Source organism: Euleptes europaea, chromosome 12 (genome assembly GCF_029931775.1).
Source record: "Euleptes europaea isolate rEulEur1 chromosome 12, rEulEur1.hap1, whole genome shotgun sequence".
In the NCBI taxonomy this organism is placed as follows: domain Eukaryota; kingdom Metazoa; phylum Chordata; class Lepidosauria; order Squamata; family Sphaerodactylidae; genus Euleptes; species Euleptes europaea.
In genome coordinates, this window is record NC_079323.1 from 8,368,321 (window position 1) to 8,392,587 (window position 24,267).

General features: G+C 45.2%; 1 protein-coding gene across 10 annotated transcripts in view; it reads right to left on the minus strand.

Moving 5' to 3' along the window:
* The window catches only part of DLG2 (discs large MAGUK scaffold protein 2), a 970,480-nt gene that overhangs the window by 316,097 nt on the left and 630,116 nt on the right, over positions 1-24,267 (minus strand). For all 10 annotated transcript variants that reach the window (XM_056858113.1, XM_056858109.1, XM_056858107.1 and 7 more), the window contains one exon: positions 16,237-16,290. In XM_056858113.1, the coding sequence (XP_056714091.1) occupies positions 16,237-16,290 (54 nt within the window). The remainder of the gene's footprint in view (positions 1-16,236; positions 16,291-24,267) is intronic.

Consider the following 24,267-nt stretch of genomic DNA (forward strand, 5'->3'; position numbering starts at 1 on the left):
AACCTGTCTAAGCCTCTTCTAAAACCACTCTTGAAGTGTGTTCTTTCATAAGGGAGAGGATAGCTCTTTGTGTGCAGAATGTCCCAGTTTCAATTGCCGGATAAAGAATCTCAGATTTCAGGGATGGGAAAAGATCTTCCTCTGCCTAAGAACGTACAGACTTGCTACTAGTCACAGTAAACAATACTGGGTTAGTTTAGGGTTGCCAACCTCCAGGTACTAGCTGGAGATCTCCTGCTATCACAACTGATCTCCAGCTGATAGAGATCAGGTCACCTGGAGAAAATGGCTGCTTTGTCCATTGGACTCTATTGCACTGAAGTCCCTCCCCTCCACAAAACCCACCCTCCTCAGGCTCCACCCCAAAAACCTCCTGCCGGTGGCGAAGAGGGACCTGGAAACCCTAGGTTAGTTGGACAATGGTATGGCTTAGTATTATTATTATTATTATTATTATTATTATTATTATTATTATTATTATTATTATTATTCTGGCTTTCTACTTTGTCAGGACCCCCAAGGCGGCAAACATAAACAAAATCAAAACATTTGAACAATAAAAGACACATTTAAAATGATAAAGTAATTCAATAAAAACACACAAACAAACAATACCGGCTTCATGCTTATACATATCTATGTGGAGGGAAGGGGACGAGATCTCTGCGTGCAGAGTTCATGACAAAATCCTTCAGACCCAAGCCAATGCTATTAATAGCCAGTCACGCTTGTTTAGAATGCTCTGACGGGAATGAATCAGACCCGAAAATAACCATCAAGAATTGAAATTTGGCATTACAAATCTCATCTGACCCACGCAGGAAACAAATAAACCACAGGAATAAATAAACCAAGAAGCAATGTTGTATGCAGTTACGCAGCACCCAATATTCTTGAAAATACCTGATATTTGTCTTTTTCTCCTGACTTAATTTGTAAATCAGAATTCACACTGGCGTGCAGGCCACTATAACTGGAGCACACATTCCCAAGATCACGTTTGTGTCAGTTATGAAAGAAGAAGAAGAGTTGGTTTTTATATGCCAACTTTCTCTACCACTTAAGGGAGAATCAAACCGGCTTACAATCGCCTTCCCTTCCCCTCCCCACAACAGACACCCTGTGAGATAGGTGGGCCTGAGAGAGTGTGACTAGCCCAAGGTCACCCAGCTGGCTTCATGTGGATCAGACTCCACCGCTCCAAACTACCACTCTTAACCACTACTCCATGCTGATTTTGTAGACATCTCTCTCTCTTTTAAAAAAGAGCATCTTACAGCATCCCTGACATATATCCAGCAACGCACAGCTATTCTGAGGTTCTTAGTGTCTCCCTGCAATACATTTTTCCTCTCTGTGTTGGTTTTTTTCTTCTTCCCTTACTTCTGTGTTTATTTTGGATGATTATGGCAGGTGAGAAGTCTGATCTCGGCCTCCAGCTTATGAACATTGCTCCGTAAGCCTTTTCTTTGCTTCACTGCATACATGTTATCATTAATGCAGCAAAACTGAGGGATGAAGAATTTCAAGAGTAAGCAATCCTTTCTGGCGAATAAAAGACACACGCTGGATATTTAGAGCAGCCGTTGAATGAATGTCAAGTAAAGTTGCGCTCTGGGTTCTTTAAAGGTGTGAGTTAGGGTTGCCAGGTCCTTCTTCAAAACTGGCAAGCGTTTTTTGGGGCGGAGCCTGGGGAGGGCGGGGTTTGGGGAGGGGAAGGACTTAAATGCCATAGAGTTCAATTGGCAAAGCAGCCAGTCTCTCCAGGTGAACTGATCTCTATAGGCTGGAGATCAGTTGTAATAGCAGGAGATCTCCAGCTACTACCTGGTGGTTGGCAACCCCAGTGTAAGTATCGACCCTGCTGGCACTAGAAGCAGGGGAAACTCGGACCCAAGGGAGTCTGAACTGCTTGTGGGCAGGGCATGAAGCCATTCCTCCATTCATCTATGGATCCTGCATCCACTGGCCTGGCACCTCTGCTTTGGAGTTTCGGGCACCAGCTAAAGGGAGGGGCTGTGGCTCAGCGGTATAGCCTTTGCTTGGCATGCAGAAGGTCCCAGGTTCAATCCCTGGCATCTCCTGTTAAAAGGGTCAGGTAGAAGGTGATGTGAAAGACCCTGGAGAGCCACTGCCAGTCTGAGTAGACAATGCTGACCGTGATGGACCAAGGGTTCAATACAACGCAGCTTCATGACAGAGAGAAAAACCTCTCTGAGACCCTGCAAAGCAGCCGTCAGTCTCAGGAGATACTGCTGAGCCAAATGGACTGAAAGTCTGTACTAGGTATAAAGCCTCTTCATATTACGTATTTCTATAATACTACATTAGCAATATTTCATAAAGATGTCAGACAATTGCCAACCTGCACCAAAATATCCGAATGTGATGCAGAAGCGTAATCTATTATAAATTACAATGCCCTGAATATGACCTTAGAATGTCAGACTGTTTCGAGCCACTGTTAAATCTGTAACATTCAGGGGGGGAGTCTTAGAAAAGGAATGGAAGAAGAAACAACCACTTATCCTGAATTCAGGTTTTTTTGGGGGGGATCTATTAACGGGCTCCTTCTTTTAGAAAGATCCCTCTGAATGCAGAACTTCCTTTCGGAAAGAGGCATCAAAGCACACTTAGAGGGAATGTTTCTTCAAACAGGTCATGGGAGATTACTGCAGAAATTACAGAGCACCGAAATAGCAAGTCTTATTCCATTTTCCTATCTATTAATTCAGAGAAATGTTTGGACTGCAGGAGACAAAGGGCCAAGTCTCACCAACTACTTATTAGGTAGTTAGGTTCCTCCACGTTTTGAGATAAGTGTTCTTCTTCAAGGGCAGCCTCCATGCTGGGGAAAGTTTTCATCTAACTCTCTGGAAGGAAGCAAGGAAACTCTCGCAAAGAGTCTATGCAGTCAGCTTTGTGTGACTGGATCATTCCCTTCCTATACAGAAGCATAGCACCCCACCAGAGGAGTCAGCTTGTCACAACTCTGTGCCCTGATAAAAGTCCAGTGGCATCTTAAAGACTACTATGCCAATGAAGGTGTCTGAATCTAAATCTGGCTAGCAGAGCTCAGACTCACAAAAACTTCTGCTGGGATACTTCTGCTGGCATCTCCAGTTAAAGGGACTAGGCAAGGAGGTGATGTGAAAGACCTCCGCCTGAGACCCTGAAGAGCTGCTTTTGGTCTTAGACAATACTGACTATGATGGACCAAGGGTCTGATTCAGTATAAGGCAGCTTCATGTGTTCAGATCACAGCCTGCTCTAACAATGGTACCTTTGCTGTGGAACGGCCTCCCTGAAGGTGCAAAGAAGGCCGGCATGTTGCTGGCATTCTGGTGACATTGTCGGGAAGAGTGGTTTAGAAAAGCCTTTCCAAATAAGCAGCTGCTCTCTTGGAGATAATATGTGATGGCTGATTGTGAGTTTTAGAGTGTTCCTGTTGATGTTAATTGTCTTTAAGTGACATTTTATTTTTAAACACCATCGTAACCCATCTTGAGTCCCATGAAGACGCACACAGGTTTTTTTTTTTTTTTAAGAAATCAACCCCTGCTTCTCAGATTTCACATGGGAAACCACCTCTAGCTCTCAAGCCTGTTTGCACAGGCTAGATCCTTGGTTTCTCGTTAAAGGAAAAAAGAACGCCAACAAAATTGCAGCAAAAAAACAATCTAACAAAAACTGATATATAATACTCCATATTATCGTTAGGGTTGCCAACCTCCAGGTACTAGCAGGAGATCTACTGCTATTACAACTGATCTCCAGCTGATAGAGATCAGTTCACTCTTATATGATCAATAACAGACAACTCTCTGAGCCTTTATTTGAGACTAACTAAAAAGCGCATATTTGTGTGTATGTGATATAGTTCTGGTTTTTTTAAAAGCACCTTTATTTTGGGATTAAGACAAATCCATTTCTAGTTTGCCAGAAAAGCTGGCTCAGATACTTAAAAACAACAACAACAACCAACCGAGGATCTACTACTTTCCTTGATACCAACACTTTCTCTCTCTGTAAGCAATAAACAACATTTATAACATGAAACTTATAACATTTTTCTGGTTTTGCTTACAAGAAAGGTGTATTGGGAATATAAGTAAAGGTAAAGGTCCCCAGTGCAAGAACCAGGTCATTCCTGACGTCACATCCCGACGTTTCCTAGGCAGACTGTGTTTACGGGGTGGTTTGCCAGTGCCTTCCCCAGTTATCTTCCCTTTACCCCCAGCAAGCTGGGTGCTCATTTGACCGACCTCAGAAGGATGGAAGGCTGAGTCAACCTTGAGCCGGCTACCTGAAACCAACTTCCGTTGGGATTGAACTCAGGTTGTGAGAAGAGCTTTTGACTGCAGTACTGCAGCTTAACACTCTGTGCCATGGGGCTCCTATTGGGAATATAGTTCTAGTCAATATCCCTAGGCACAGGTCACAAGCAATGTTATCCATTTCCAAGAAGGAATGAATTAATGTAATATTTTTTAAGAGCCCCAGGGCACAGAGTGGTAAGCTGCAGTACTGTAGTCCAAGCTCTGCTCACAACCTGAGTTCGATCCTGACGGAAGTTGGTTTCAGGTACCTGGTTCAAGGTTGACTCAGGCTTCCATCCTTCCAAGGTCGGTAAAATGAGTACCCAGCTTGCTGGGGGTAAAGTGTAGGTGACTGGGGAAGGCAACGGCAAACCACTCCGTGAACATAGTATGCCTAGTAAACGTCGGGATGTGACGTCACCCCATGGGTCAGGAATGACCCGGTGCTTGCACAGGGGACCTTTACCTTTACTTAATACTTTCTAAAAACTATTTTTCAAACATTACCTAAAAATGATATAATCTGTAACTTCTGAGAGAGTGAAAATGTTCTATTCAGTATGCATTAATGTGTTTTCGTGATAAGCGTTTCGCCACTGATTATTCACCACTTATTAGGATGCTGTGAGAGTATCCGCAGATGACCTCCGATACCCCGCACACTAATGAAATACAGCATAGAACTAGATTGTCCATGTGTCTGCTAGAAACTACACAAGTCTAGTCTCAAAATGTAAGTACTTAGCACAATCAAGAAACACCCCACAGGGCGAGACAACTTTCGCGCCAGCTGTTGTGTGCATTACTGGCATAATCCCTCCTCGCATGTCTTGTGACTGTAAGCAAGTATTCTTTGATGCGAGAACCAGCCACCCCAAACTCCGCCATCTGCACAAAGCAATCGAACGGAAATGTAAGTACGGATACAAGAGCGGGTAACTGAACAACTCCAAGAAACTAGTGAGGTGACTTTTAGTACACCGACAAGTGGGGACCCACGAAACTCATGGGGGCGGAATCTAATCTCTCTACCTCCCCCCATTCACCTTCCAGCCTGGCCACAGCAGAACTGTGCTGCCGCCACTGCGGACTGGCCAGAAGCAGCTTCTGAGCTTTGCTGCCGCTGTGCAGCAGCTGCACACCCTGCACCCCGATGCGCTGGCAGGGGTCAGAGGTAGGTGCTTCATTCCCAGCCAGACCCACAGAGGACGGAGACAGGCACTCCTTGCCTAGCCAGTGGGGGATGGAGACAACCATGAAAGGTAGATGTATTCTCTGCGCATGTGCATTTTCATTAGAGGGGGAATTTAAAGCCCCTATTTATTTTTAATGTTCAGATTTTTCTGCAAACTTGGAGAGTACCCCAAGTTTGAAGAAACATCTGTTTGGGGCACGTGTGCCCCCAATCTGCAGATTCGGGGCACAGTTGGGAATTACATATATAGAGAATCTTGCAGCTGAAGTGGAGGCCAACCTCACAGTACCTGGACAAACCCAATGACAAACAAACCGAGCCAATCCTCTAAACTGGGGGTCCCCAACCTTTTTGAGCCTGCAGGTACCTTTGGAATTTTGACATAGCATGCCCCCTCCGAAGTCATACACTTCAGCCTAACCTACTTCACAGGTTTGTTGTGAGGAGACAACAGGGGCGAGGGAAACAATGTAAGCTGCTTTGGGTCTCCATGGGGAACTAATTTCCACAGAGATCACATGTGGGGCCTTGAGGAAAAGCAGGCACTTGGGGGTCAAGGATGATGCCTAAGAGAGCCTCAGCCTGAAAGAACAGAGGCCTGACCATGTCACAGCATATCTAGAGCCAGCACCTGGGGAAAGAGAAGGCTTTTTATAAAGGCTTTAATGGAATTGTTTCAGGTAGGTAGCCATGTTGGTCCGAAGTAGAAGGGTGAGATTTGAGTCCAGTAGCACCTCAGAGACCAACAAGATTTCCAGGTATAAGCTTTTGAGCATCAAAGCTCTCTGTAGATGATGAAGGGATATTTGACTCTCAATGGCTTATACCCTTTCAATGCCCTATATGGTTTGGGGCCAACGAACCTGAAGGACCACCGGAAGGACCACCAACCTTATGAACCCGCCTGACCACTATGGTCATCTTTGGAGGCCCTGCTTTGTGTGCCCCTGCCTTCTGAGATCAGGGAGGTGGCAACCCAAGAGAAGGCCTTCTTGGTCATGGCACCCAAGCTCTGGAACTCTCCCCCCAGGGAGATAAGTCTGTTTCCTTCTGTTGTCATTGTCCACCAGCGGGCAGGGTTGCCAGGTCCCTCTTCGCCACCGGTGGGAGATTTTTGGGGCGGAGGGCAGGGTTTGGGGAGGAGAGGGACTTCAATGCCATAGAGGACTTCAATGCCAATTGCCAAAGCGGCCATTTTCTCCAGGTGGACTGACCTTTATTGGCTGGAGATCAGTTGTAATAGAAGGAGATCTCCAGCTAGTACCTGGAAGTGGCAACCCTACCAGCGATTGAAGTCCTTTTTGGTTTCCTTCGCCATTCCTGCAGTGATCCCTCCACCCCAACCGGCAGCTTAATTACTGTTTTTGTGTCTTTGTACACATTTTAACTCTGTTTTTAATCTATTTTAACAATGTGTGTTCTATTGGTTTTAAAATGTGATTTTTATCATGTATGTTTTAAATGGTTACTCCCCTTGGTAGCCCTTGTGAGGGCAGAAAGCAGAATATAAATGTTGTACATTTTAAGTTGATACTGGTCTAGAACCTTGCTCTTTGAATGGAATTGTGTGCCTTTTAATTATTGTAATAGTTTTTAACTACTGGCAATAATAAATTATTTTCATGAGTCTTTTTGGGTGCTGTCTCCTGATCCACAACATTTGCTTTATTTCTTGAGATTGGTTTTCTTGAGATTCCAGTTGTTCATAGAATCATAGAGTTGGAAGGGGGCATACAGGCCATCTAGTCCAACCTCCTGCTCTATGCAGGATCAGCCCAGAGCATCCCTGACTAGTGTTTGTCCAGCCGCTGCTTAAAGACTGGCAATGAGGGGGAGCTCACCACCTCCCTAGGTAGCCGATTCCACTGTTGAACAACTCTTACTGTAAAACTTTCCCCCTAATATCCAGCTGGTACCTTCCTGCCCACAATTTCAACCCATTATTGTGAGTCCTATCCTCTGCTGCCAACAGGAACAGCTCCCTGCCCTCCTCTAAGGGACAACCCTTCAAATACTTCAAGATAGCAATCATGTCCCCCCTCAACCTCCTCTTCTCCAGACTGAACATTCCCAACTCCCTCGGCCTTTCCTTGTAAGGCTTGGAAAGGATAGGGATGTTTTTTATTTGTTATTGCCATGCTTACATACTGTATGAATGGGTTTAGGAGCATAAGAGAGGCCTAGAAATTTACTAAAATAATAATAAAAACACACTGGAACCTTCCAGGAAGTGCTATGCTCCTTGCGCAAGCAGGGGGCAGGACGGCAACCCAGTGGCATACTGATTGCCATTACTAGTAGAGAAAAGCTAGCTCGAGGCCAGGCTGTCAAGACGCATACCGATTGATGGCCATTAATCCTCAGGTATCGGGGAGAGTGCATTAGCGAAAGAAGAAAACAAACAGTTACGCTCCGTCGCTGGTTCCTCATTCCGAGCCGTCTCCACAAAGCATGAAAATCACCTTATGGAGACTGCCTGGGATCACGTTTTACCTCCCAATCAAGTCAGCCCCCTGGAGGAAATGATCGGATCAAGTATTCATGAGGACCAAGTTAATTTGCGCTACCCGCGGAGAGATTCCGTTTCCCCGAGTCGGTTTTGACGAGAAGACGTGCCTTGTTTGATGGAGCACAGATGACAACCCTCCTTCCGATGTCGGGTGCTTCTTATTAGCTCAGTGCCTCCAGGTCGGCAAAAAACCCTCCATTGTGCAAAACGGGACTGAAATGGGAGGTGCTCTAAACTACAATCTGCGTTTCGCTGGGACGGATACCAAAACCCCTGCAATGCCCCCTCTCCCTCTCCCATAATACTAGAATGTGGAGTCATCTGCTGAAGCTGGAGGGTGAGAGATTCCAAACAGATAAAAGGAAGTATTTCTTCACACAACGCTGAGTTAAATAGTGGAACTCCCTGCCCCATGATGTGATGATGGCTGCCAACTTGGAAGGCTTTAAGAGGGGAGTTGACATATTCATGGAAGAGAGAGGTATCCATGGCTACTACTCAAAATGGATACTAGTCATACGTATTCTCTCCAGTATCAGAGGAACAGGCCTATTATATTAGGTACTGTGGAACACAGGCAGGATGGTGCTGCTGCAGTTGTCTTGTTTGGGGGCTTCCTAAAGGCACCTGGTTGGCCACCGTGTGAACAGACTGCTGGACTTGATGGGCCTTGGTCTGATGCAGCACGGCTTTCCTTATGGAGCACTGAGAGAGATTTGAACAGGCCTCAGCTGGAGCTGAATCCATCCAATACTAGTCCCAGAAAAAAGAAGCAACAACGGTATCTGGATTCTGGGATAAAAGTTACAAGGAGGTCTTTCAACCATGCCCTGGTAGCCTCCCAAAATGGAGTGAAGGAGACCATAAAAAATAAGGAAGTTATTTCCATGACAGCATAGCAATAGGCAAGAAAGAGTGTTTACTGGGAACCAGATCTAAATAGTATTGGAGGTCATGTTCTTCAGGACCATGGACAGCTCTCAAAAGGCAGCCTTTAATTCCAGTATCCAAAACCAAGAATGGAAGCCATGCAACAGAATCATAGAATCATAGAGTTGGAAGGGACCACCAGGGTCATCTAGTCAAACCCCCTGCAGAATGCAGGAAATTCACATCTACCTCCCCCCCACACCCACACCAGTGACCCCTAGTCCACACCCAGAAGATGATTCCCCACTCCTCCACATGAGCGGTGGAGGCTAATCTGGTGAACTGGATTTGTTTCCCGACTCCTACACATATAAAGCCAGCTGAGTGACCTTGGGCTAGTCACAGCTCTCTTAGAGCTCTCTCATTCCCACCTACCTCACAGGGTGTTTGTTGTGGGGAGGGGAAGGGAAGGTGACTGTAAGCCGGTTTGAGTGTCCCTTAAGTGGTAGAGAAAGTCAGCATATAAAAACCAACTCTTCTTCTTCTCCTCCCCCACACCCCAATCACAATCCTCAACTTTGTCAATAATGTCAAACAAAGAAGAAGAAGAAGAAGAAGAAGAAGAAGAAGAAGAAGAAGAAGAAGAAGAAGAAGAATTAGTTTTTATTACCCCAATTTTCTCTAAGGAGTCTCAAAGCGGCTTACAATCACCTTCCCTGCCCATCCCCTACTTTGTAGGTGGGGCTGAGAGAGTTAGAGGAGAACTGTGACCAGCCCAAGGTCACCCAGCATGGTGTGGGGGTTGAGTGTTAGACTAGGATCTGGGAGACCCAGGTTCAAATCCCCATTCTGTGCATACCTCCTGCTGCACACCCAGCCTAACCTACCTCACAGGATTGTTGTGAGGATAAAAAAAAATGGAGGAGAGGAGAATGATGCCAACCACTTTAGTTCCCCATTAGAGAGAAAGGGGAGGTATAAATGAAGCAAATAAATTAAAAAATAGATTTTTTTTAATTATAATGCTGCATTTTGACACTCTCTCTAGAATTAATTGAGGCAGGTATAAATACCATGACATCCACATGAGACCAGAAAGAGAATTTCATCTAAGGAGAAACAGGAAGCGTACACCAGCAGAAGGCATTAAGGGGGTATTTTATCAAATCGTCACGTCTTAACCGCAACGATCATTTGTTCACATGAATAATGCAACTAGTGCACGAGAGACTTAATCTGAGAGCTTTCTTGCAATCTGCCTTATGGCAAAAAACCCGCCTTCCTACAGATCATGAGCAGCATGGCGAGATGGCATCAAGTAAACTGTGTTATCCTAAACAGAGTTACAACACTCTGAACCCATTGACTTCAGTACAATTAGAACAGTGTCACTCCGCTTAGGACTGCCCTGTGCATGCTCTTCAGCAGCATGTCAGACAATAGCCCCTGGCTCCCACTGCCTTGTCTTAGGGGAAAGGATGGTTTCAAATGTCAGAGATTTAGCTACAATGGGAGTAAGATGAACACATGAAGCTGCTTGCCAGCATGGTGTAGTGGTTAAGAGCGGTGGTTTGGAGTGGTGGACTCTGATCTGGAGAACCGGGTTCGATTCCCCACTCCTGCACATGAGCTGTGGAGGCTAATCTGGTGAACTGGATTTGTTTCCCCATTCCTACACATGAAGCCAGCTGGGTGACTTTGGGCCAGTCACAACTCTCTCAACCTCACCTACCTCACAGGGTGTATGTGGTAGGGAAGGGCAGGTGATTGTAAGCTGGTTTGATTCTTCCTTAAGTGGTAGAGAATGTTGGCATATAAAAACCAATTCTTCTTCTTCTTCACATGAACACATGAAACTGCCTTATACCGAATCAGAGCCTTGGTCCATCAAAGTCAGTATTGTTTACTCAGACTGGCAGCAGCTCTCCAGGGTTTCAGGCGGGGGTCTTTCACATCACCTACCTGCCTAGTCCCTTTAACTGGAGATGCCGGGGATTGAACCTGGGACCTTCTGCATGCCAAGCAGATGCTCTACCACTGAGCTACAGCTCCTCCCCTCTTCTTCTTCTTGCTTTATACTGAATCAGACTATCGGTCCATCAAGGTCAGTCTTGTCTACTCAGACTGGCAGTGGATCGCCAGGTTCTCAGGCACTGGGCTTTCACATTACCTGACCCTTTTAATGGGAATTGCCAGGGATTGAACCTAGGACCTTCTGCATGCCAAACAGATAATCTACCACTTGGCGGGATTTTATTGGCTGCATATGTTTTTTGTTTTTTTTTTAACTACAAATTAAGTTATGGTCATCGGGTCCCAAGCACATGCGGTTCAGTAGACAACAAACTCAAATAGCTGTCACATCCCGCCATAGCAATAACCTTACCTGTTCATAATACTACAAAACCATGCTGCATTGCAACTGCTAACCTTTTAGGGAAAAAGCCATAATGCAGTCCAAAACATGCATGTAAGAAAACATCTGGGGCTATAATGTTTTAAGTGGATATTTGCTAAAAGCAGAACTACCAGAACAAGCTGAGAACTGAAGGCTGGAAAGATTTTTCATAGAAATTCAGGGCGCCAGCTTGGGGGGATAATAAGCTTCATAACAGCATTCATTCCAGATAGAGTTGTGAGCTGCAGGTTGGGAAATACTTGGAGATTTTGGGTGTGGAGCCTGAGGAGAGCGGGGTTTGGAGAGAGGAGGAACTTCAATGCCATAGAGTCCAATTGCCAAAGTGACCATTTTCTCCAGGGGAACTGATCTCTGTCACTTGGAGATCAGTTGTAATAGCAGGAGATCTCCAGCCACCACCTGGAGGTTGGCAACCCAAGTCCCAGCAGTCATACATTCCTGTTTCTGGCCCTTTGTATTCAGCCCCCAAATAGGAAGGATAAACCACAGTCTTCCCTGCTCTTTCGGAGATATATTTAAACTGTCATCATGTACCGCCTTGATCTTCTTTTCCCCAGGCTAAAGAGACACCCAGTACCATCTACCCTTCCAAAGGCGCTGGTGACATTTCACTGAGAGATTTACCACTCTGATTTAGTATCCACTTAGTTCAGCAGAAAGCCCTTCCGCTGCGGCAATGGCTTTCAATCAGAGCTTTCCAGTGTAACTCTTTGCAGAGTTACTCCAGACTAAGTCCACTGAGCTCCCAGGGTTTATTCTGCATAGGATAGCACTGTGAGTACCCAGGTACGTTGCTTATTTTTGGCCCTCCTTCTTTGAAACCTACGTACTAGCCAAAAGAGGCATCTGATTTTTACCCATTGTATGACAATGACTGAGAGAGTTCTGAGAGAACTGTGACTAGCCCAAGGTCACCCAGCAGGCTTCATGTGGAGGAGTGGGGAATCAAACCCAATTCTCCAGATAAGACTCCACCACTCTTAACCACTACACCACACTGGTAAAGATATACCCCACTGAGGTCCCTCCCCTCCCCAAACCCTACTCTCCCCTGGCTCCACCTTCAAACCTCCTGGAATTTTCCTACTTGTAGTTTGCAATCTTACTTTCACTGCCCACAGCTGACATGCTCAGGCAGACCAGGAAACATATGAGTCAGAAGGAAACCTCTTGCCCTTCCATAGCTCTCAATAAATACTTATGGACTTTTTGGAATGAAGGATAGGGGTTCCAGGTCCCTCTTTGCCACTGGTGGGAGGTTTTGGGGGGTGGAGCCTGGGGATGGCTCAGTGGTAGAGCATCTGCTTAGCATGCAGAAGGTCCCAGGTTCAATCCCTGGCATCTCGAGTTAAAGGGACTAGTCAAGCAGGTGATATGAAAGACCTCTGTCTGAGACCCTGGAGAGCTGCTGCCAGTCTGAGTAGACAATACTGACTTTGAAGGACCAAGGGTCTGATTCAGTGTAAGGCAGCTTCATATGTTCAGGTGTGCTGTGTTTTATGCAAATTGGTTTAAAAATTTTTTTGGTGCGGGTTAAGCTACTTTGGGGAAGAAATATCAGGATAAAAATATGTATGTGTGTAAGGTGCTGTTAAGTCACAGCCAATTTATGACAACTCCTTATGGGGTTTTCAAAGCAAGAAGAAGAAGAAGAAGAGTTGATTTTTATATGCCAACTTTCTGTACCACTTAAGGAAGAATAAAACTGGCTTACAATCACCTTCCCTTCCCCTCCCTACATCAGACACTCTGTGAGCTAGGTGGGGCTGAGAGAGTGTAACTAGCCCAAGGTCATCCAGCTGGCTTGGTGTGTAGGAGTGGGGAAACAAATCCAGTTCACCAGATTAGCCTCTGCTGCTCATGTGGAGGAGTGGGGAATCAAACCCGGTACTCCAGATCAGAGTCCACCAAACCACCGCTCTTAACCACTACACCATGCTGGCAAGTGACTAACAGAGGTGCCTTCTACTGCACAGCAACCCTGGTATTCCTTGGTGGTCTCCCATCCAAGAACTAACCAGGGCAGACCCTGCTGAGCCTCTGAGATCTGACAAGATCAGGCTATACCATGCTGCCTTCCCTCCCGGATAAAAATATACCAAGTCAATAAATAAATATTGAGTGTGCTGTAATTATGTACATTCAAAATGCAATCAAGAACAACTACACAGACCACGCACAACGGCATTGTTGATTTGGCCTTTGCCGTTCTCCGTTAAAACAGAGCTCTCTTTCCACCCTTGGCGCACAAGCCCTCTTCAAATCACTTGACAAAGGATGTGGACAGAATGGAGCAGGTGCAGAGGAGAGCAACGAGGATGATCAGGGGCCTGGAGACCAAGCCCTACCAGGAAAGGCTGAGGGACGTGGGAATGTTCAGTCTAGAGAAGAGGAGGCTGAGGGGGGACAGGATTGCTCTCTTGAAGTATTTGAAGGGCTGTCCCTTAGAGGAGGGCAGGGAGCTGTTCCCGTTGGCAGCAGAGGATAGGACCCACAATAACGGCTTTAAATTACAGGCGGAAAGGTACCAGCTGGATATTAGGGAAATTTTTATTTACAGTAAGAGTTGTTCAGCAGTGGAATGGGCTGCCTAGAGAGGTGGTGAGATCCAACTCACTGGCAGTCTTTGCTGGACAAACACTTGTCAAGGACGCTCTACAATAGTGGTTCCCAAAGTGGGCAGTACCACCCCCTGGGGGGCGGTGGGATTACCTAGGGGGGCACTAAGAGTCAAGAGGGCAGCAGGGGGGTGCTAGAGATGGGCCCCTTCAACTGTGTTGTTCTCTAATTTACAATGGATCGAGCTATGGCACCATGCTGGCAGATTTGGTGGAAACTATCAGATTTCCGCCCAGACTTGGAAGAGCTGGTACCACTGGATCAAGTTCATCAGCTTTGTTGAATAAATCTCAACAAAAAAAAATTAATTTGATTTTGAATAGATGTGCAATTAATTGTTACTGTTTTGACATTTTATTGTTATTATCTTCTTTAATGCGTCATGCAAACCCCTATTTTAAATAAGGCTTTTTATAGGGTAGGAGGCGCTGGGGTTGAGTTTGTGGAACCAAGGGGGCGGTGACCCGAAAAGTTTGGGAACCACTGCTGTAGGCTGATCCTGCATTAAGCAGCAGGGTGGACTAGATGGCCTGTGGGTCCCCTTCCAACTCTATGATTCTATGATTCTCCGTGCTTCATCCCTGAGCCATTTGCCAAGTAATAAAATTCCGCAACAGCCTCGACCTTGGCAGTGATTTATAGGACTCTGGCAACAGAAGGGAAGGAGACAAACCTGGGCAGGAAAGGACAGATACATTACTATTCAGAACAAACTTGTTTTGGTCAAATTCATAATATGCAACGGCACAACTCAATTAGTGGCTGGCTAGCCATCTTATTAAAGAGGGAAGGTGCTGAATTTAGCAGATCCTCCAGTATGCCCTTCCCGGCCGGAGCCTGACGCAGCCCTTCCCATTTCAATAAACATTTCATCCATTTCCATTTATTTACTAGCTCCTTTGACCAAAGGTCTCGAGCTTAACCATAACAATAATACATGATACAACACCAAATAATCAATTTATAATACCCAACATATACTTAAGGTTAAAACACAGTAGAAAACAATCACTAATACCATAACAATATATTCCCCCTGAACCAGCCTCATTGAAGTGAAATCATTCAAATCACAAAATTTGTTTCAACATTCAGCTTGCAGCTTACATGCTTATTTTATTTTGACGTTTGAGCGACATAACCTCCGCCAAAAATCTTGCAACAGAACTAGTGATATCAGGGTGAATATCTCCCAAAACATTTAATCCTTTGTATTTATGTGCTGCCCTGACCCCGATAGCCCAGGCTAACCCCAATCTCATCAGATCTCTGAAGTTATGCAGGGCTGGTAGGGTTGCCAGGTCCCTCTTCGCCACCGGCAGGAGGTTTGGGGGGCAAAGCCTGAGGAGGGTGGGGTTTGGGGAGGGGAGGGACTTCAATGCCATAGTGTCCAATGGCCAAAGTGGCCATTTTCTCCAGGGGAACTGATCTCTGTCACCTAGAGATCAGTTGTAATAGTGGGAGATATCCAGCTAGTACCTGGAAGTTGGCAACCCTATGCATCACTAAAAGACATGTGTATCGATATAATATAATCTTAAATAGGATAAGCAGAAGGCGATTGAGACTGGGAAGGGCAGCCATGAAGGAGCTAGAAAAGATTCTTAAGTGTAAGGATGTGTCACTGGCCACCAAGATCAGGTTAATTCATGCCATCGTATTCCCTATTACTATGTATGGGTGCGAGAGCTGGACAATGAATAAAGCTGATAGGATGAAAGTAGATTCTTTTGAAATGTGGTGCTGGAGGAGAGTGTTACGGATACTGTGGACCGCCCAAAAACCAAATCAGTGGGTTTTTGATCAAATCAAGCCTGAACTGCCCCTAGAAGCTAAAATGACTAAACTGAGGCTGTCAAACTTTGGACATATTATGAGAAGACAAGAGTCACTGGAAAAGACAATCATGCTAGGAAAAGTTGAAGGCAGCAGGAAAAGAGGAAGACCCAACAAGAGATGGATTGACTCTATAAAGGAAGCCATGGCCTTCAATTTGCAAGATCTGAGCAAGGCTGTTAAGGATAGGATGTTTTGGAGGACGCTGATTCATAGGGTTACCATGAGTTGAAAACGACTTGACGGCACTTAACACACACACACAACAGATCTGATATCAATATAGATTTTGAGATCAATGTTAGATGATATAGAATGTATAAGTTCTGCTCCGTTAGATATTTAATGAGGATCTTGTTGCAGATATGCAGTATTAATTTTGTATTTGTGTTTTTCTCAAAAATAAAATAAAATAAATAAAAGAAACATGTAAAAAAAATCCAGATATAATTAAAGTGCTTCAACTTACGTAGGGGATAGTGTCCAATGTATCTGTGTTGACGATTATAGGAGCAGGGCTGGCCTGGAAGAAGAAAAAGAAAATACGTTGAATAATACTTGATAATCAATGCAAGTCAACACATGGCTCATGACTGCATATACAATTTAAAAAAAAATGCATTAGCAATCACCCAAGAAGAAATACATGGGGGAAAATATAATACATTTTCATTATATACATGGGAGAGAATTAAAGTCCACTTTATAGTAGTCAGACTCACAGTGCATTCCTAAGGAGAGTTACTCCAGTCTAAGCCAATTCATTTCAATGGGCTTAAACTGGAGTAACTCTCCTTAGGAATGCACTGTAAGTAGGCCAGAAGTGTTTTGTCCTGAAGTACACTTAGCAATCAGGCACAGCTCAAACTCTGAAGACTTTGAAAAATAAAATATACCATAATTCAGAATATAATGATGGCAATTTTCACTTTCTAAAAACTGAATACAATAACGTTGTACCCAAACGGAAAGTTATAGACATTCAGCACCAAAGATGAGGGTGGCAGACTTACGAGGAAAATACAAATCAGAATGTTCCTAAAGAACAATGTGTAGGACCGAGAACCAACATTTCCTTCATCCACCCTAGGGTTGCTAAACTCCAGGTGGGGCCAGGAGTTCTCCCAGAATTACAAATGATCTCCAGACTACAGCAATCAATCCCCCAGAGAAAATGGCAGCTTCAGAGGGCAAACTCTGGTATAACTGGCAACCGGTGGGACCTTGGGGTGGGTGGGGATTTGGGGATGTGGTGTTATGTATGCCATGATGTCACTTCTAGGGAAATCCAGAAATGATGTCAGGTAGCTCTAGGAATAGCATGAAACTCTATAACAAAACCACAGAGTTTCCGGCAATTCCTAGATCTACCCAACGTCACTCCAAGTTTTTTTTTTTTTAATTATCTCAGCACTACTTGAAATGGGGATGAAAAGGAGGGTTTGCTAGCATGGTGGGAGGCCTGACAACCCTAGGAATACCACAGATTCTATGCAAAATCCCTCCCTAAATTCCTCTCTTCAAAGGCATCACACCAAAATATCCAGGCATTTCCCAGTTGGAGTTGGCAATCCTAATCCACACCCAACAATCATTTAGTTGCTTCCTTTACATTTTATTTATTTACATATTCCACTCTTATAGCTTGATGCAAGCCAGTACACAACTCAGGATCCTTGACTCAAGGTTTTATTATTTTTTTCTAACAGCCCCACTAGGGTTGCCAGGTCCCTCTTCGCCACTGGCGGGAGGTTTTTGGGGCAGAGCCTGAGGAGGGTGGGGTTTGGAGACGGAATGGAATTCAGTGCCACAGAGTCCAATTGCCAAAGCAGCCATTTCCTCCACGTGAACTGATCTCTATTGGCTGGAGATCAGTTGTAATAGCAGGAGATCTCCAGCTAGTACCTAGAGGTTGGCAACCCTAAACCCCACCCTATTTTCTCCTCCATCTTTTTTTTCCCTAGTCTGCTTTTCCTTTCAGTATGGAGGGGTCTAGTACACCCAGCAACAGACTACAGACTCGCTAAAGGGACAAACCTCTAAAATACCAACACCGAGATAAACTACAGCTATCAGCATGCTACCACCTCCCTCTCTCATTTTCTTCCGCCCTCAATTCTCATCCACGTTCTGGCATTTTTTGCTTCCAGCCCAACATCTTGCACGCCACCCCTGTAACCTGACTCAAGCCCTCTTCCTTGGGGCAGTTCTACTCCTCCCTCCGATTTAATAGGAAGCAAATGCTTCCAGCTGGGATTTTTTACTACCCTGCAGATAAGACAGCTGACGGTTGCAGCGACAGATTGGAATCCTACCGCTGGGACAAAAACTGGAGCAGGCAGCTTTTTAAAAGTGGGAGAGAAACAGCTCTTGGCTTTTATGCTTATTGGGAAGGGGTAAAGAAAGACTCATGGCAGGGGGGAAGACATAAAATGCTAGAACAGTCCACAAGTCTATCTACCAATATTTATCAGTAACAAATATGAATGGCACAGACATGAACAAATTTGCCACTGCTTAACAAAACAAAACCAGAGCTTTGAACGGTAACTTGGAAAGGACGGAGGACCTCTTTCACTGTCCAAAATCGGAACAATAGATAGGGTTGCCAGCTCCCGGCTGGGAAATACTTTGGGGGCAGAGCCTGAGGAGGGCGGGGTTTGGAGAGGGGAGCAACTTCAATGCCATAGAGTCCAATTGCCAAAGCGACCATTTTCTCCAGGGGAACAGATCTCTATTGGCTGGAGATCAGTTGTAACAGCAGGAGATCTCCAGCTACTACCTGGAGATTGCCAGCTACGAGCTGGGAAATACCTGGAGATTTTGGGGGTGGAGCCTGAGGAATGTGGGGTTTGGGGAGAGGAGGGATCTCAGCAGTGTGTAATGCCACAGAGTCCATCTTCCAAAGCAGCCATTTTCCCCAGGGAAACTGATCTCTGTTGGCTGGAGACCAGTTGTAATAGCAGGAGATCTCTAGCCACCATCTGGAGGTTGGAGTAACCCAAACAGCACAAAATACAATTTTTAGAAAAATGCAAAGTTTATATACGTGATAGGAGTGCAAAAGGTGATATAAAATATATACAAATATTAAGTACAAGATACAGGTAAGTATTAATTGTTAAATAAATACAACAATATCAAGTCCAGCATGAGGGAGGCTTGATAGAACTAATCAAGACTATTATCAAACCAGTCACAGGTAGGTCAAATATATTGTAGAAATGATTCATTGTAAAGTTTTTCATTTTTTTTTACTTGATATAATCAACTCGCTGGAGATCAAGCAAAGCCACGATGGGAAGAGTACAGAACGTGTCATCTAGATCATAATCACGTTTCGCATATGGCTTCATCAGCTATTGCTGATCAAGAAGAAGAGGAGGAGGAGGAGGTTTTTATACCCCACTTTTCTCTACCAAAAGGAGTCTCAAAGCTGCTTATCATCACCTTCCTTCCCCCCACCCACCCACACACAAAAAGCATCTTGTGAGGTAGGTGGGGCTGAGAGAGTTCGGAGGGATCTGTGACTAGCCCAAGGTCACCCAGCAGGCTTCGTGTGGAGGAGTGGGGAAACCAACTCGGTTCACCAGATTAGAGTCTGCTGCTCTTAACCAATACACCACGCTGGCTCTCAAAATCTTTTTAGGTAAAGTCACTGAAAGCTCAACGCTCTCCATCTTCATAGAATGTACGACTCTTGGCTCAGCCTGCTTTTCTGATTTGTATGTTTAAATGTTTGGGGTTTTCCTCTTTTTGCTTAGCAAATTTTTCAACAAATCCATAAAGCTGTGACATTAGCCGGCGAAAATGATACATTCGTATCTTGAGGGAAACAGACATCTCCATTTGCATGAGGCCGAAGGCAACCGCACTGCCAAAAAGAAAGCTACAATTACCATCCAGATTTCTCTCTTTCCTGACATTTCTTGGTAGCAGCTTGAAATTAGCAGTGATTCATATGTGTGCCAGAGCACTAAGCTGGTATATGATCCACCGAAGGACGTAGTAAATGTCAAAGAAAAGCCACCGCAGATTGAGAACAAATGTGTCATGTACCTCAAATCCCAATTCTCCAAAGATTTCTGCCCTGTCGAGTGCCTTCCTGCATATCGCTGCTGGAGTAGAGATATTTAGTGTTAAATTAATCGACCCAAAACATGTCCCCAAACTGTACATACTCAGAAGACTCAGAGAATGGCAATGTTTAAGAGACCTAAACTATCCATTCAAGGAGGGTTGCCAACTTCCAGTTACTTGTATTATGTGCTTTTGGGTATGTTCTAGCTGAATCAAACCGGCTTGCAATCACCTTCCCTTCCTCTCCCTACAACAGACACCCTGTGAGGTAGGTGGGGCTGAGAGAGCTCTGAGAGAACTGTGACTGGCCCAAGGTCACCCAGCTGGTTTCATGTGTAGGAGTGGGGAAACCAACCCGGTTCACTAGATCAGCCTCCGCCGCTCATGTGGAGGAGTGGGGATCAAACCCGGTTCTCCAGATTACACCCCACCGCTCCAAGCCACCACTCTTAACCACTACACCACAATGGCTCTCCCATTAACAAGGAACTTCTTGTTAAAGTGTCTGAGTCAGCCAATAATCTGATTCTCTCTCTCTCATTCTCTCTCTCTTTCTCCCTCCCTTCAGTGCATATTTCCTTGAGTACCCTTTTCTCTATTTCATTACCTTCTTTATTTATTGCATTAAAATCTAACATTTCCCACTGGTCTCCCATTTGGCACTGATAACTCCCAGAATTCAGCAGTATTGCTACACCATCTTACAAGCATACACCAGGGAACTATCACAATTCTATTGTGATCTCTGTTCCTCAAAACCTGGTTTTCTAGGTATCCAAGTATTAAGTCACCTACATACATACTTAACGAGACAGATGAACATGCAGTCACAACTAAAAATTGTTAAACCTTGTTTTCCTAAGAGGAATTGGCAAGGCTGGTGAATTCCCTCAATTACTTTTCTTTCTAATGCTAATGCCACATCAATCTTTTAAAACCTATCCAGGGGAAAGAGAGGAAATTAAAAGAACTGTCAGCATAACCTTTATAAATTGGTGCGAAGGGCAGAAGAGTTAAATTTAGAGCTACAGGTTTTGTCAAGGACAAATATCAGCATAGGTTTTGCAAACGGGAAAATTGCCATAACATTTGAAAATGTTCTTGCATGTTAACAAAATACTCAATGTTGGCTATTCTGGGGAGGGATGGTAGCCCAGTATTGGAATCTCCAGTTAAAACATCTCAAGAAGAAAGTATGGGGAATAGGGGTGCCGGGATCTCTCCAGGATCAGAGGAGCATGCCTATTATATTAGGTGCTTTGGAACACAAACAGGACAATGCTGCTGCAGTTGTCTTGTTTGTGGGCTTCCTGGAGGCACCTGGTTGGCCACTGTGTGAACAGACTGCTGAACTTGATGGATCTTGGTCTGATACAGCAGGGCCGTTCTTATGTTCATGGCAACCCCACAGAGGATTGGGGGGTGGAGGGACGGCAGCATCACACTAAAGCAGGGTATGACTTCCATCAAAAACCAGAAGTGACATCATGACATGGGGGGGGGGATGCTCTAGGATTTGCCAAAACTCTTTGGTCAAACCACAGAGTTTTTGGCAAATGCGAGAGAGATGCCCCCAATCTCATGATGTCACTTCTGGTTTTCACTAGAAGTGAAGCAGCCAGCTGGAGCGATGCCAGCATGCAATTTCCCCATTTCCCCAAATTGTTCTCTCATTGGCATATGAGGCGCCAGTGGCCGATGGACACCCAGAAGTGACATAATGCCACTCTAAGAATCATCAGAAACTCCAATCACCAGTTCAGAACATCAGCAGCATCCTTGGAATTAGGTGGGAAAGAAAGGTCGAGCTGGGTGTCATCTGCGTATTGGTGACACCACAACCCAAATCTCTAGATGACTTCTCCCAGCGGCTTCATATAGATATTAAATAGCATGAGGGATAAGATAGAACTCGGCAGCACCTCACAGTCAATGGCCATGGAGCACAGCAGGAATCCCCCAGCACCACCTTTGGAGATTGCCACCCGGATAGGACTTGAACCACCATAACACAGTGCCCCGTGGTCCCAGTCCTGAGAGGCGACTCGGTAGGATACTATAGTCGATAGTATCGCAGGCCACTAAGAGATCCAGCAGATCTAGCAGGACCACATTCCCCATCTAGTTGAGAACCAGTATGGTGTAGTGGTTAAGAGCAGTGGTTAGGAGAGGTGGACTCTAATCTGGAGAACCGGGTTTGATTCCCCACTCCTCCACATGAGTGGCGGAGGCTAGTCTGGTGAACAGGGTTGGTTTTTCCACTCCTACACATGAAGCCAGCTGGGTGACCTTGGGCTAGTCATAGTTCTCTTAGAGCTCTCTCAGCCCCACCTACCTCACAGAGTGTCTATTGTGGGGAGAGGAAGGGAAGACGATTGTAAGCCGGTTTGATTCTTCCTTAAGTGGTAGAGAAAGTCGACAAGTAAACACCAACTTTCTTCTTGTTGTTCTTCTTGTTCTTGTTCTTCCTCTTCTTCTTCCTCTCCTCCTCCTTGGCAGAGGTCATCAACCAAGACACCAAACCAGTCTCTGTTGGGTATAACCACCCAGGAAAAAGATCTTAATGCCTGACTATTACGTTTTTACACCACCAATCCTTTATGGTGCTCCGGGAACATACATGGAAATTCTTCCCTCTTCCGTTTTGTCCCGACAAAAACCACCTACGGTAGGTTAAGACAGAGAGACAGAGTGACCGGCTCGAGGTCACCCCACGCAGTTCATGGCTGAATGGAGATTAGAACCCAGGTCTGTCCAATCCTAGTCCAACACTCTTACATCTTGTTGGTGGAACACTCACTGAAAATGCCACAGTGCTGTGACACGGCAATAAAAACAGTGTCAGAAGGAAGGGCCTCGAAGCCAGGACAGTAGCACTAGGCAAACTCTAAGAGGTGCCCACACCGAAGGCTGCCACATTGGGAACCATCTGGCTGAGTTACAGATAAACATTTGGCACACCCGATTAGTTCCATCTGACATGCACGCTCCACAATGTGCGCACACATGACCTTCAATCAGGCAGCTCATCCATTCACCAGGGATGCTGCGAACTTCTCCGAAAACAAGATCGGCAGTTGAATTTGCCATGTTTGACAGTCACAATCATTCACATGCTGAGCCTTGAACCTGCTTGGCTCATTGCCACCCAAGTAGAACAGCTATCAAATAGCTTTGCTTGGTTGGTGAAGTTTGGTTTTCTTGCATTGCTGGCACTTTGGCATCTGCACAGTAGGTGAAATCAGTTCTACCCCAGGCTCTGGATACTTGGGTCAGGTAACCAAAAATAATAGAAGTCTATAAAATGATGCATGGTTTGGAGAGAGTGGACAGGGAGAGGTTTTTCTCCCTCTCTCATAATACCAGAACATGGCATCATCTATTGAAGCTGGAGGGTGACCAATACAAAACTGATAAAAGGAGGTATTTCTTCACACAACGTATAGTTACATTGTGGAACTCCCTGCCCAAGGATGTGATGATGGTTGCAAACTTGGAAGGCTTTAGGAGGGGAGTGGACGTGTTCATGGAGGAGAGGGCTATCCATGGCTACTAGTCAAAATGGATACTAGTCATGATGCATAGCTATTCTCTTCAGGATCAGAGGAGCATGCCTATTATATTAGATGCCATGGAACACAGGCAGGATAATGCTGCTGCAGTCGTCTTGTTTGTGGGCTTCCTAGAGGCACCTGGTTGGCCACTGTGTGAACAGACTGCTGGACTTGATGGGCCTTGATCTGATCCAGCAGGGCTTTTCTTATGTTCTTACGTTATGTTCTTATAAAATGGGTGGAGCGACCTACATCTCCTTCATGCACCCATGACATAGGCTTGATAATGATAACTGAGTGTTGTAACCAGCTCATGGTGTCTCCAGGACCATGCAGTTTTCAAGGCAAGAGATGAGCAGAGGTCGTTTGCCATTGCCTTCCTCTGCATAGCAACCCTAGTCTTCCTTAGTGGTCTCTCGTCAAAATACTAATCGGGGTTGACCCTGCTTAACTTCCAAGTTCTGATGAGATTGGGCTAGGCTGGGCTAACAGGCTGCGGTTATAACATGGACATAAACAGAGTCTAAGACTTAAACAAAAGCGTGTATCGATAATCAGTAGCTGACTGATGGATTTGATGTTTATTTACCTGGCAGGCTGCTGAGGGGTATGCAGCAGAAACAGGCTTGTGGGGCAGAGGGGGAAACTAGAATGGTCATTGCTCTGGGTGAGAATGCACATAGGCAAAAAAACTGTTACCGGCACTGTACTGTACTGTTTGAATACGTGAAAGGTCGCCTGATATACATGTTCAAACTGTTTGCCAACAGTTGAACAAGTGACGAAAAATTCACTCCTTGTTCATGACTGGCGAACGGAATGTGAGCAAAACTTGTATGTGTCTGAACATCCCAAATGTGCATCTG